Source organism: Podarcis bocagei (genome assembly GCF_964188305.1).
Source record: "Podarcis bocagei genome assembly, chromosome: 6".
In the NCBI taxonomy this organism is placed as follows: Eukaryota; Metazoa; Chordata; class Lepidosauria; order Squamata; family Lacertidae; genus Podarcis; species Podarcis bocagei.
In genome coordinates, this window is record NC_138130.1 from 99,635,808 (window position 1) to 99,649,314 (window position 13,507).

A 13,507-nucleotide genomic window follows, 5' to 3' on the forward strand; every position below is an offset into this window, starting at 1 on the left:
GTCCTAGTCTTTATAACCCTAGACCTTATTCCAGAAGGCAGAAGCTGAAAGAGATCATTTCTGGGGTGTGCACTATCCTGCTCTATCTCTGCCGCTTTCTTATGGCACCTGGAAGCATAGATTTGATCCAAGGTGGGAAGAGTGCAGCCAATTATTCACTCTGCAGTCTTTACAACCCTGGACAGCATTGTTTTCCCCGGACCATGCAGTTCCCTGGATTTTCCAGCAGTCCCTTGACCCCCCTCTGTTTCAGGGTCAGAGTCTGAACTGCTTCCTGTCACAGGCTCTTCCTGCTCACTAAACCCTGTTTCTCCATCAGCATCTAGCACCTCTTCTCAATCTTCCACTTCTGACCTCTCCTTCAATGCCCCACCTTCCTTCTCTGGGGATTCCCTTGGGGGTTCCCTTGACCCTTCCGCCTCTGGGGTTTCCCTTGGGGGGGGGGGGTCCATGGCTGGTGCCTCCCACTACTCCTCATCTTCCAGCCAGTCTCTGATAGCGAGTGCCTCTAATTTGTTAAATTATCATGGTACATAAATATGCCTTTGCATGAAATCACGGTCCAGACGGTCTCCCGCCTTGTCCAGCCACCCCCGGCGATGGTTACGAAATGTAGGGTGTGTGCAGAAGGTGTTGCTGTTGTTGCAGCTGTTGCTTCTTGGCCCAAGAATGGTGCGCGCTTGTTCAGAGTGAGGGTGGTCCGGCCAGCATGCCAGAAAAAGGCTTGCGTCCAGAGTCAATACAATGCAGATCAGATGCTCTCTGGGGAACCATGAAATCACCTTCTGATTTACAGGAGGGATCAGGGCCTTGCAGAGCCAGGCAGAGGCCCGGGCCAGGTAGATAATGTGCCCCCCCTTTTTTACCCTGGGGATAACTGAAGTCTTATAAATAGGTAAGTATATAAATAATTTTCACAAACTTTACGCTGACAAATTATTTTATTTCAAGGCTTGAACCGTATCTGCATATAAAGACAAAATGGAAAATATAGATATACAATAGTGCTTTTTAAAAATACATAGGGAAAAGGATTGTGAATATGCTGACCAAGGCCCCCTTTGGAATCGGAGGACCGGGCTAAGTGGCCCGTATGGCTCGCCCCCCTCTGTCTGGGCCTGGGAGGGATAACCTGCCAGCCTTCCACCTGCACCAAGATGACAAAGCTGTCCTAAGACCTTCTGACATCACCACATTCATTCATTCTGGTCCTTATAGCCTGCTCAAGTGAATGACTCAGATATCTTCATCAGCCACGGGTGGAGGCGAAATTGATCTGGGTCCTGTAATTGGGTGACTGGCTTTTGGATTTGATCTATGAATTGAGATAATGGCATGAGGTAGCTATGAGCCCGCCACTCCCACTGAGCCTCTTGGGCTTGCTGGTCAGAAGGTCGGCGGTTTGAATCCCCGGGACAGGGTGAGCTCCTGTTGCTCGGACCCAGCTCCTGCCAACCTAGCAGTTTGAAAGCACACCAGTGCAAGTAGATAAATACGTATTCAGAGCTATCTTTTCCATTTGGCTGAGTGGCGCCATGCACCACAGTGCCCGCCCAGCAGGGGAACCCAGCAGCAGGTCCGCCACCCTCCGCTGACTCGGGAGTCTTCTCGGGTCTCCTCAGAGGAGGAGGCGCCATGCCGAAAGCCCCACAGAGCAGTGTCTGGCGCTGGCCACAGGCAGGGAGAAGATGGGAAGGAGGCAAACATGTAGAGGAGGGAGGGAAGGAAGGAGAGAAGGAAATGCTCCCTCAACTCAGGACCCTTTTGTGGTAGGAAGGTAAACGGTGTTTCCGTTGTGGCTTTATGATGGCGTCCGGCACATTTTGCTGCGCTCCTGTGCCTAGCTCTCTCTTAGCTTCGTCTCAGCAGAGTCTCCGCAGCGGTAGAAACTGTTGCAGTGTGTGGGTAATAAATCAGACTGTACGCAGGCTTCTTGCTTATCTCCAACAGTCTTTAATCGTGTAGCAAAACAACATAAATCAGCCCGGCGAAAGAGCACACGTCTTTCGCCTCTCGGTCAAAACCGAAAGAGAACTCACACACAGAGAACATTCCCGTATGTGAACATAACCACGCCTCAGAATGTGAGACGTCACTCAGAACTGTTTAACCCTGTAAGTTCTGATTCTCTTCACATCCGTGTGCTCTGGTTTCCGTCACGGTGTCCCATTGCGCCAGAAGCGGTTTAGTCCTGCTGGCCACATGACCTGGAAAGCTGTCTGTGGACAAACGCCGGCTCCCTTAACCTGAAAGCAAGATGAGTGGTGCAACCCCGTAGTCGCCTTTGACTGGACTTAACCGTCCAGGGGTCCTTTACCTTTTTAGCTTTTACCTGTTACCCAGAATGGGATACGATTTCCCATGGGAAATCTATAATGAATTGAAAAGGATGTTTGAAATAACCTTTGTAAAAATAAACAAACAAGCCCAGAAGCCTTTCTTTTGGGAATTATAGGGACAGAACTACCTAAACTGTATAGAAACTTATTCATGTACGCGACTGCAGCGGCAAGAATGTTACTTGCCCCAAAATGGAAAGAAGCAGAAGTCCCAGCACAGGAATAGTGGATTCAAAAACTTCTGGAATATGCAGAAATGGTGAAACATACAATCAAAATAACAAACGTTTTATAAAAGAATGGAAATGGTTTATTGAAGATCTTGCAGGAACTCAGATGGCCCCATGAGATCTCACGAGAGCATCCCAGGACATCTGAAGATGGTGTACTGATTCTGTGCCGGGATATTCTCGCGGGGTTTAATTCCGAGGGTTTGCATATACACATTTCCCTGGACCCCCACATAAGAAGAAATCACACTGCATCATTGATACAATAATAGTGCATTTGTGATGGATTTGTACTGGACCGTCCGCACTTCCTTAGTTGTTGTGCAATCATTCCACTTTAATCGTTGTTCTGCAATGCTTCCCCAATGTTTCTCCATTATTGCCATCTGGAGGGGGGCAATCTTATGCTGTTGTGGAACTAAAGTAGAGCAACATGCTCTAATTAGGCAACTGAAGCTTTCCCATCTGTTTATCTACAGGTAAGGCTCAGTTTTTGCACTCCAGGCTGTTGTACTTACTTACTTACTTACTTACTTACTTACTTACTTACGTCAGGAATGAGCCAGTTCCAAGCAAAGGTTTGCAGTCAACTGCAGAAAGCAGCCAGGAACAGGGAGACTCAGATGTTAGTCAGGCAGGGGAGAGCCGGCAGCTGCAGACTCCGACTCTTCCTGACCTTGACGAGCGAGCTGATAAGGCAGTAGCTGAGAGCAAGCTAGAACACAGCCAAAGCTCACAGGAAGCACAAAACAGTGTGAATAGCCTCTCAGAACAGGAAGAGGTTGGAGGTGATCCACTCAGTCCAAAAAGTCGGCAAATGGGAGGGCTGTTAGATAGGAAGCAATACAAGAGACGTAAGGGTCATAAATTCAATATCTTCTGTCATCTCTGGAAGGAGTCTTCAGAAGGGTCATCTTGAGTAATGATGCTGGAGGCTTGGTTGAAGCAGACCATAGCTATCTGTTTGTTTTTGCAATAAATCCTCCTTTTTAATTACCTACACTTACTGTGTAGGGACGCGGGTGGCGCTGTGGGTAAAAGCCTCAGCGCCTAGGGCTTGCCGATCGAAAGGTCGGCGGTTCGAATCCCCGCGGCGGGGTGCGCTCCCGCTGCTCGGTCCCAGCGCCTGCCAACCTAGCAGTTCGAAAGCACCCCCGGGTGCAAGTAGATAAATAGGTACCGCTTACCAGCGGGAAGGTAAACGGCGTTCCGTGTGCTGCGCTGGCTCGCCAGATGCAGCTTTGTCACGCTGGCCACGTGACCCGGAAGTGTCTCCGGACAGCGCTGGCCCCCGGCCTATAGATGTGAGATGGGCGCACAAACCCCAGAGTCTGTCAAGACTGGCCCGTTCGGGCAGGGGTACCTTTACCTTTACCTTACTGTGTTATCAAGTGGGGAACCTGGACTCCTGATACTTACTTACTTACTTACTTACTTACTTACTTACTTACTTACTTTATTTATTTCCAGTATTTATGTACCGCTTTTCACCAAAAAAAGACCTCAAAGTCCACCCAACCCCAACTGAAAGGTGGTTATCCTGAATTATAGACTCTGTTCACCCCCAGGGTTCCATAATTTGACTGGCCACCTGCCTACCAGACACCTTCCAGCAGACCCATGTAAAGTGGGCGTGATTTGCTATGATCTGTATAGATAGTTACAAAATATAACGATGCTTTCCTGGCTCCTTTTCAGGCACAGCGCCCTCTATCACCAAGTCATCAAAGGGCCTAAGAAGTTACTGCTGACTCTGGATGACCTCACTTTCGTCAACACCAAACTCAGCAGAATGGTAGGTATAATGGTTGGGAGTTACTCGTGCGTAATCCTGCTCCGTTTGAGCATTAGATTGCCTGGTTAAACCCTCCAGACTGCACAGCCCATCTCAGCGTGGCTGCCCTTAGTCACTCGTAGAATCTGTCTGTGGGCGTTTCTTAAAGCGTTGCCAACATAAGAGTTGTTTGATGCCCAATCGTCTCCGCCTCTCACTGCGCGGGAGTCTCCTGCGCAGGGTGGGCGTGGGCAGCGGGGTGCTTGGGCTCTCCTCACTCACTTCCAACGAAGAGTCCTGGAGCCCCTGCACCTCCCTGCCCCGTTGCTCTCCTGGATCCCTGGTGTTACACTCATTCTCTTCCCCTTCTTCCCAGCTGAGTCTCCCCTTAGCGCTGGGACCTTCGCCTGCAGAATCAGAGACCCTCTCCTTCTCCCGTGCCTCTGATGGCAGTTCCCTGACAGTAGGCAATCCAAGTCATGCAACAGCTGGCACTGACTTTGCACCTAAGCGAAATCTGTTCATGGGGAGGAGTTTCCTCCCACCTTTTTTCATTACACCGTCACAGGAGCTCCTTCTCATGAGTTATCTTTTCAGCTAAGTGTTAACTGCACATATTTTTATAGCAAAGCAAAAATTTCAAATCCTGCAAGATTTTCCACTTGGGAGCAATTGGACTTCTGGCAGCTGCCATCACCCTTGACAAAAGTTCCTGAGAGCTGAAATATTTCAGTTGATTGTTCCATAGATTTAGTAAACAAAGCTGTGGTGAAGTTTGAATGGGATAACTGAGTATTTTGGTCATTTCTTGATAAGCCATTGTCAAGATATCTGGGGGCACTCCCACCATATGTGGAAAAAGTGCCTCCCCCACACACAGCTTCTCCAACAATTCTGAGTAGATTGTGGTGTCATATGGGCAGTTTACATGGGGGGAGTAGGTGGGTGGACATTTAGCTGAAAAGATAACTCATGAGAAGGAGCTAAACCACTGAGCCTCTTGGGCTTGCCGATCAGAAGGTCAGCGGTTCAAATCCCCGCGATGGAGTAAGCTCCCGTTGCTCTGTCCCAGCTCCTGCCAACCTAGCATTTCAAAAGCAGGCCAGTTCAAGTAGATAAATAGGTACCACTGCGGCAGGAAGGTAAACAGCGTTTTCGTGCGCTCTGGTTTCCGTCACAGAAGCGTCTGTGCCAGAAGCGGTTTAGTCATGCTGGTCACATCACCTAGAAACCTGTCTGTGGACAAACGCCGGCTCCCTCGGCCTGAAAGCGAGATGAGCGCTGCAACCCCATAGTTGCCTTTGACTGGACTTAACTGTCCAGGGGTCCTTTACCTTTTAGCTTTTTTGCACTGGAAATCATGGCACTTTGAGGTGGGAGAAACGTCGACTAGCCATCTGACTTGCCATTGTGTCAACACTGAATCTGAACGAGATGTTGAGCCTTGATCAGTAGGACGCGCTCCGTGATTCGTCCCTGGCTGTGTTTCCTATTCACAGAGACTGGCGGTGGATAGCCTGAGCGATTCTAAGAGCAACTTGGAAGTTCGAAGCCTGAGATCTGCCACACATTCTTTGTCGGTGAAAAGCACAGCTGTGACATACGAAACCTCCAATGTGGCAATATACAAGGTAGTGGAACACTGATTAAATCTAGCCGTTCTTGGATTTTTAGGGGGTGGGTATATCAGGATCCCAAAGTGATGCTGTTAAGACATATTTTTAAAATAACATAGAATGAGCCTAGAAATGCGTTAGTCCCTCCAAATGGCCATAGAACAATGGGTATAAAATTATGCCTGGTGAGGAATAGAATCGTAGAATTGTAGGGTTGGAAGGGACCACAAGGGTCATTTAGTTCAACCCCCTGAAATGCAGGAATCATGTGATCCCAGAATCAGGAACCACATACTGGTCACAACATCTTTCCCAGTGAATACTTGCAGCCTGTTTGTAGACGCTGCCTGGTACCTGGGTAGCAAGTGAAAGGTTACACTCATCCTAGGGGGAAGGGGAGATTATGAAGGGAAACAAAGTTTAGGTGAAGGGAAGCAAAGAGAAGGGATGGGAGATTTTCTCTGCAGGGACTTTTTTAGTTTCAGAGGGCCATCTGTCATGGGTGCTTTAGTTGAGTTTCCTGCATCACAAGGGGGTTGGACTAGATGACCCTAGGGGTCCCTTCCAACTCTGCAGTTCTATGATTCTGTGAATTGGCTATTTGCTGAGCCAGTGTGGTGTAGTGGTTAAGAGCAGTGGACTCGTGATCTGGTGAACCACGTTCGCTTCCCCGCTCCTCCACATGCAGCTGCTGGGTGACCTTGGGCTAGTCACACTTCTCTGAAGTCTCTCAGCCTCACTCACCTCACAGAGTGTTTGTTGTGGGGGAGGAAGGAAAAGGAGATTGTTTTCCACTTAGGGTAGTGATAAAGCAGGATATCAAATCCAAACACCTCCTCCTCCTCCTCCTCCTCCTCTTCTTCTTCTTCTCATCAATGATTCTAGCTAATCAGGGATCCAAAACGAACACTCCTTCAGACATTCCACCACGATATCTGAAAAACAATTTTGATTCTGATATATTGTCAAGCAACAACCCCCTATTTTCAAATCAGCCCCTAACCATTTGGAATCTGTGAAATCTGGAAACATGCAACGTGTGAATCTGAATCATGATGTTTTGTAAACATTGCAAAAGGGTGCATACCTGTGTTTCAATTCTAGAATTAGCCTAGGGCCTTTCTTAATCATTTACTGATACCTTTTCTGGCCAGGGCGACTGGGTATGGTTGAAGAAACTGGAATCTGGAGCAACCAGTGACCTGAGACAGAGGACTGCCAGCTTGTTAAGCCAGGTAGGGATTGTTATGGTGATTCACATGTATACACAGAACTGCATATTTTCTGTGTCTTTTTCGTGACTGCTCTCAAGGAGGTTCATATAACACTTTCCCCCAATGCTTTGAGAAAAATGCAAAAGGAGGGGTCACAGAATTAGTCCAAATCCCTATAACGATACATGGCATGTCTATGCCCACCCTGCCCCTGCTGCTCACAGTGGAAACACTTCCACCCAGTCTGTGCATTCAGCCAGTGTGCAAAACACCTCTATGTGCATTCTGGTATCCATGCTTAGAGCTCTACTAGCCCAACCACATGGGAAAACTCTGAGCTCTTTGCCACATGGAACCAATGCATGGATGGCGCGGGGGGTGTGTGTGTCTGCTGCAGGGGCAGCAGAAGGTGTTGTCGTGGAGCTAGCCTGCATGTCCTTCATCTTCTTGTGTTCGCTTTCCCACTAAAAGAACACCATACACTCTATCCCTATACTTTATGGAACTGAGTTTTAACCACCTCAAAACAGCAGAATGTTCATAAACATTCCACTGCTTCAGCTGAGTCAATAGCTAGGAAGATCTCATTCCAATAAACTGAAATAAGAACTCCCACACATAATGTTGTTTAGTCGTGTCCAACTCTTCGTGACCCCCTGGACCAGAGCACGCCAGGCCCTCCTGTCTCCCACTGCCTCCTGCAGTTTGGTCAAACTCATGCTGGTAGCTTTGAAAACACTGTCCAACCATCTCGTCCTCTGTCATCCCCTTCTCCTTGCGCCCTCCATCTTTCCCAACATCAGGGTGTTTTCCAGGGAGTCTTCTCTTCTCATGAGGTGGCCAAAGTCTTGGAGCCTCAGCTTCAGGATCTGTCCTTCCAGGGAGCACTCAGGGCTGATTTCCTTCAGAATGGAGAGGTTTGATCTTCTTGCAGTCCATGGGACTCTCAAGAGTCTCCTCCAGCACCATAATTCAAAAGCATCAATTCTTCGGCGATCAGCCTTCTTTATGGTCCAGCTCTCACTTCAATACATCACTACTGGGAAAACCATAGCTTTAACTATACAGACCTTTGTCGGCAAGGTGATGTCTCTGCTTTTTAAGATACAATGGCATTTTCAGAAGCTGCAGGTTATTTTGCAGTGAACACTTTCAATGGGGCAAACCCAGCATCTTATTTACTTTATTTTTATCTCTCTGCCCAATTTAACAGCTCCAAAACATTACCCAACCCCCTGAAAAAGGTATTTAAATATACCTTCTTGAAGAAACCAGAGGCCTTTCTCCTGGGCATAGTCGGCCAATTGGTGCCAAAGAAAGGCAGAACTTTTTTTATGTATGCCACAACAGCAGCAAGAATACTTATTGCAAAGTATTGGAAAACACAAGATCTACCCACCCTGGAAGAATGGCAGATGAAGGTGATGGACTATATGGAACTGGTGGAAATGACTGGCAGAATCCAAGACCAGGGAGAAGAGTCGGTGGAAGAAGATTGGAAGAAATTTAAAGACTATCTTCAGAAATATTGTAAAATTAATGAATGTTAGAATGATGTTGGATAGAAACTAAGTGGTCTTTAGCTGTAATGTTATAAGAGAATACGAGAAAATGGTTATTAACAGGTAAAAACTTAATGTTATAAAATTTTAAAATTGAAGATTAAGATGATTGAAGGGGGAGGGATTTGCTGAATTAAAAATTTGAATTGGAATACAGAAAAGGGAGGCATGAGGAGGTCCGGGAAATAAGCAAATGATAATATGTGATGGAAAGACTGAATTGTTTTTAACTATTTTTATTTTGTATTTTTTCTTTCCCCCCTTTTTTTTCTTTTATATTTGGTAATTTTTTTGAAAATCTCAATAAATATCTTTCAAAACATTACCCAAGCCCATCTTTGAATTCACAATTAGCTATAGAGATGGGTCTTAGAGGAGGTCCATGCTGCAGCCACTTGACCTGGTCTACTGAGAGCAGCAAAGAGGGCAGCCAGCCTTTAGTCTGTGCCGTGACCACTCAAGTTTATCATTTGCCATCAGCAGACAGTGGGACTAACTTTCAGTTTTCTGTTGGATGATTGCATTGTTATTTTGTGCTGTTTTGGTTCAGTTGCGTTATGCATTGCTGATTTTCTGAAATGGGAAGGTGGGAAGCAAGTGGAATAAACAACAAAATAAATATCACATGCAACTCCAGAAGTGCCCTTAAAACTTTACAGAATAATTGTGGAGCAACCTGCATTCTGCATCCTTGCAGTCTTCATATCTGACATGATGATACCTTTATTTTGCTTGTGGGCATCTCAACCTGAGTATCAAAGAAAAGAAAGTCAGAGATCCTCAATCTCTCTTGCAATTTGCTCCTTGTGTCCCCAGATGAAGGATGTACGCCATGAAAATGTGAACCCATTTCTAGGCCTTTTATCTGATGGGGGTCTCTCTGCCATCGTGATGGAGTTTTGCTCCAGAGGGAGCCTAGAGGATTTGCTGCAAAACACAAACATAAAGCTGGACTGGATGTTCAAATCATCTCTTCTGATGGACTTAATTAAAGTAAGTTCTCTCCTTATTCTGGAGGTGAAAAGGAAGGATGTTCTATCAAAAATGCAAAATTGAGCACAATGGGTCATACAAAGGGAGAGAATCTTTGCTGTCATATTGTCCTCAGCTCTGAAAATGAGCCATGGGTTCTGGCCAGATCCTTGGAAGACTTAAAAAGGTCCTTTATGCAGAACCAACTCAAGACGTTTTGAGTTTTATCCAACTAAGTCCTGCTTTTAGTAGATGCTTTCAGTGGAATCCAACGTCAGGCTTCGGTAATTGTTCTATCCCCCTTTCCCTTCCTTGCACACTATTCTGAGGGTTTCTCTGCCCCTGCAGCGTGGATTTGGGGGAGGCACAGGGGGTGCAGGTGGGTAGAGAAGTAGGGAAAGCCCCAATGCACTAGTAGAAATTCTTACTCTGGTTTCCGCTAGTGCACTGGGTTAATTAACTGTGGCCCATTGGAATGAATGGATCTAAGTTATTCATGTCCACTCATTTCAGTGGGTCCCTTCGAGTATGACTAATTTTGGATAAAAGCCTTTGTATCCAAAGGTCATGAGTGCTAGTTGAATCACACTTCAACTCTGTTAATGGAATAAGCACCCTGCTATGCATTGTGGGGTGGCGCTGGACACGGATGATGCTGTGGTCTAAACCACAGAGCCTAGGACTTGCCAATCAGAAGGTCGGCGGTTCGAATCCCCGCGACGGGGTGAGCTCCCGTTGCTCGGTCCCTGCTCCTGCCAACCTAGCAGTTCGAAAGCACGTCAAAGTGCAAGTAGATAAATAGGTACAGCTCCGGCGGGAAGGTAAATGGCGTTTCCGTGTGCTGCTCTGGTTCGCCAGAAGCGGCTTAGTCATGCTGGCCACATGACCCGGAAGCTGTATGCCGGCTCCCTCAGCCAATAAAGCAAGCTGAGCGCCGTAACCCCAGAGTCGGCCATGTCTGGACCTAATGGTCAGGGGTCCCTTTACCTTTACCTTTATGCATCGTGGGGACGGATAAACTGCAGGCTAATTTAGGGGGTGTCTCAGAGGTCTGTAGCACACATACCTCTGATCTCCAACAGTGGGAGATGGCCAAGGAGGAATCGCTGATGGGCTGCCAAGACTGAGCCCCTAGACAACTGCACCAAAGTCCTGTCTTGATCGCACCAGGGCAACTTCAAGGAGGCTAGGTCGGTCCATGGCAGGGAGGGTAGCTCTGTCTCGAGAGGTTAGCCCAAACAGCTAAAAATGGAAACCACAAGCTAAACACCATGAAATTGCAGTCGCCAGCTTTCACCATCGAGCTCTGAATCTCGCCGGCAGAGAATGCTGGACCGGGCAGGTTTTTAACTGGGGTTTATGTGCCTCAGCTCTGGAGATGCCCAAACTGAAGCATTTGATCCCTCTCCTTTTCAGGGAATGAAATATTTGCACCACCAGGAGATCCCCCATGGACGTCTCAAGTCTCGCAACTGCGTTGTGGACGGGCGGTTTATGTTGAAGATCACCGACTACAGCTACGGCGAGCTCCTGGCGACATTGAGTGACTTAGGCGTTCAGCCCCCTGCAGAAGGTAAGAAGTAATTGTCATGCTCTGTATGTTTGTGGTTTTGACCTTGGAAAGGGTCCAGAAACCTCAGCTGATGCAAAATGATGCTGCCCATCCATAACCCTACAGTAGTTCTATCCGCATTGCATTGCACTTCTTCTTGTTGTTGTTGTTTAGTCGTTTAGTCGTGTCCGACTCTTCGTGACCCCATGGACCAGAGCATGCCAGGCACTCCTGTCTTCCACTGCCTCCCGCAGTTTGATCAAACTCATGCTGGTAGCTTCGATAACACTGTCCAACCATTTCGTCCTCTGTTGTCCCCTTCTCCTTGTGCCCTCCATCTTTCCCAACATCAGGGTCTTTTCCAGGGAGTCTTCTCTTCTCATGAGGTGTCCAAAGTCTTGGAGCTTCAGCTTCATGATCTGTCCTTCTAGTGAGCACTCAGGGCTGATTTCCTTCAGAATGGAGAGGTTTGATCTTCATGCGACCAGCACCATTGCACTTCTTACCCACTGATTTTCAGGCTCAATTCAAGGTGTTCATTTCTCCCTTAATAGCTCAAAATCAAGGGCGCAGAACCTTTTCTTAAAGCCTGGGGGCAACATCCTCTTCTGAGCAGCCTTCCAAGGGCCACACACCAGTGAAGGATGGGGCCAGAGGCACAAGTAGGTGGAGCAAGGAATATAAATGTCATCGGCTGATTTCCACAAACACACTCCTCTTTGTCCTGCACCCAGGCAAACAAGGGCATTTTTTCAGAGTTCAGTGACATATTGAAGTAAAGGCAAAAACACTCAAGGTGAGTGTGAAGCAAGGCCGGTGATGGATGTAGGCTGAGGTGAGAAGTCGTGGTCTGAGGACACTATCAAGGGCCAGAAGGAGAGGTCTGAAGGGCCACATTTGCCCCCTGGGTCTGAGGTTCGCCACCCAGCCCTGATTTGGCTTAGGATCTGGAACCTTAAAGGATCGCTTTCTCTTCTGGGTCCCCTTCCACAGGCTCTCTTTGACCTCTGGGGTCAGGCCTCCCCGTCAGCTGAGGTTCAGCACAAGGAACAGGGCCTTTTCGGTGGTGGCACAGACAGTCTGACTTTCCCTACCTAGAGAGGCCTGCAGGGACCCATCACTGTATGGCTAGTTAGGGAGGCCTTTGGGAGAGGCTGAGCCAATAACCAGACTACTGATTCAATCATCTAACTCAGTGGTTCTCAAAGGGTGTGGCGAGAATTGTTATTTTTTAGAACCACTGATCTGACTGCTTATTCAAGTACTGTAATATATCGTGTTGCTTGGCAATTTTCTGTTTCTGTGTTGTTAACAGCTCTGAGTTCACCTAAAAGAACTCGGTCCCTCAGATTCTTTAAGGAAGCCATGACAGTAAACATTTGGGGGGGGGTTGGGGTTAAAAGCTAATGAAATTCTTCAGTACAGATAGGGACTTAGTCTCTAATGGTACCAAGAGACTTCACTACTTGCAGTCTAACACAGTGGTCCTTCCTGCAAGGCATAATAATAATAATAATAATAATAATAATAATAATAATAATAATAATAAATTATATTTATACCCTGCCTTCCCCAGCCAATACTGGGCTCAGGGCAGCTAACACCAGGTATACAAACAATTGATTAAAATACAACTTAAAAACAAGATTAAAATGTAACATTAAAATGCAGCCTCATTTCAGTAGAAACCCAAATCAAAAACTTTGGGGGGATGAAAACATCAAATCTTCACCAAGGCCAACTATCCAGACTGGTCCTACGTGGGCCAGAAAAAAGCCAGGGAAGTCCCCAAATAGGAGTTCCATCACAGAAGGAGAAAGGAAAGAGGGGGAGGGGATCAAGTTGATTCTGGATAAATTGATCTTTTTTCTCCCAGAATTGCTCTGGACAGCTCCCGAGATATTGAGAAATCCAGCGACGTCCCCGAAAGGCACCATAAAAGGAGACGTCTATAGTTTTGCTATTATCCTGCAAGAAGTTGTTCTTCGGGGACCCCCATACTGCATGTCTGAAATGTCAGCTGAAGGTGAGCACAATCCGCCCCTCCAGCCCCGGTATTTGAATGTGTACAGCAAAATAGACACAATCACACTCGTTTGATTTGGCCGGCCAGTGTTGAAGACTAGGCTAGATACAGCAGTGTTTCCCAACCGGTGTTCTGCGGCACACTAGTGTGCCGCGAGACGTTGCCTGGTGTGCCGCGGTAAAAATTAAAAAATTCGAAAGATAGCTTCATATCCGGAGAGGC

The 13,507-nt window shown here is 47.2% G+C and overlaps 1 protein-coding gene across 1 annotated transcript in view; it reads left to right on the forward strand.

Moving 5' to 3' along the window:
- LOC308588529 (retinal guanylyl cyclase 2-like) overlaps nucleotides 1–13,507 on the forward strand; it is a gene marked incomplete at its 5' end in the record, with an annotated part of 66,362 nt that overhangs the window by 29,973 nt on the left and 22,882 nt on the right. Inside the window, 5 exons of the mRNA XM_081196942.1 lie at nucleotides 5,843–5,974; nucleotides 7,114–7,194; nucleotides 9,552–9,728; nucleotides 11,124–11,280; nucleotides 13,136–13,285. Of these exons, the coding sequence (XP_081053068.1) occupies nucleotides 5,843–5,974; nucleotides 7,114–7,194; nucleotides 9,552–9,728; nucleotides 11,124–11,280; nucleotides 13,136–13,285 (697 nt within the window). The remainder of the gene's footprint in view (nucleotides 1–5,842; nucleotides 5,975–7,113; nucleotides 7,195–9,551; nucleotides 9,729–11,123; nucleotides 11,281–13,135; nucleotides 13,286–13,507) is intronic.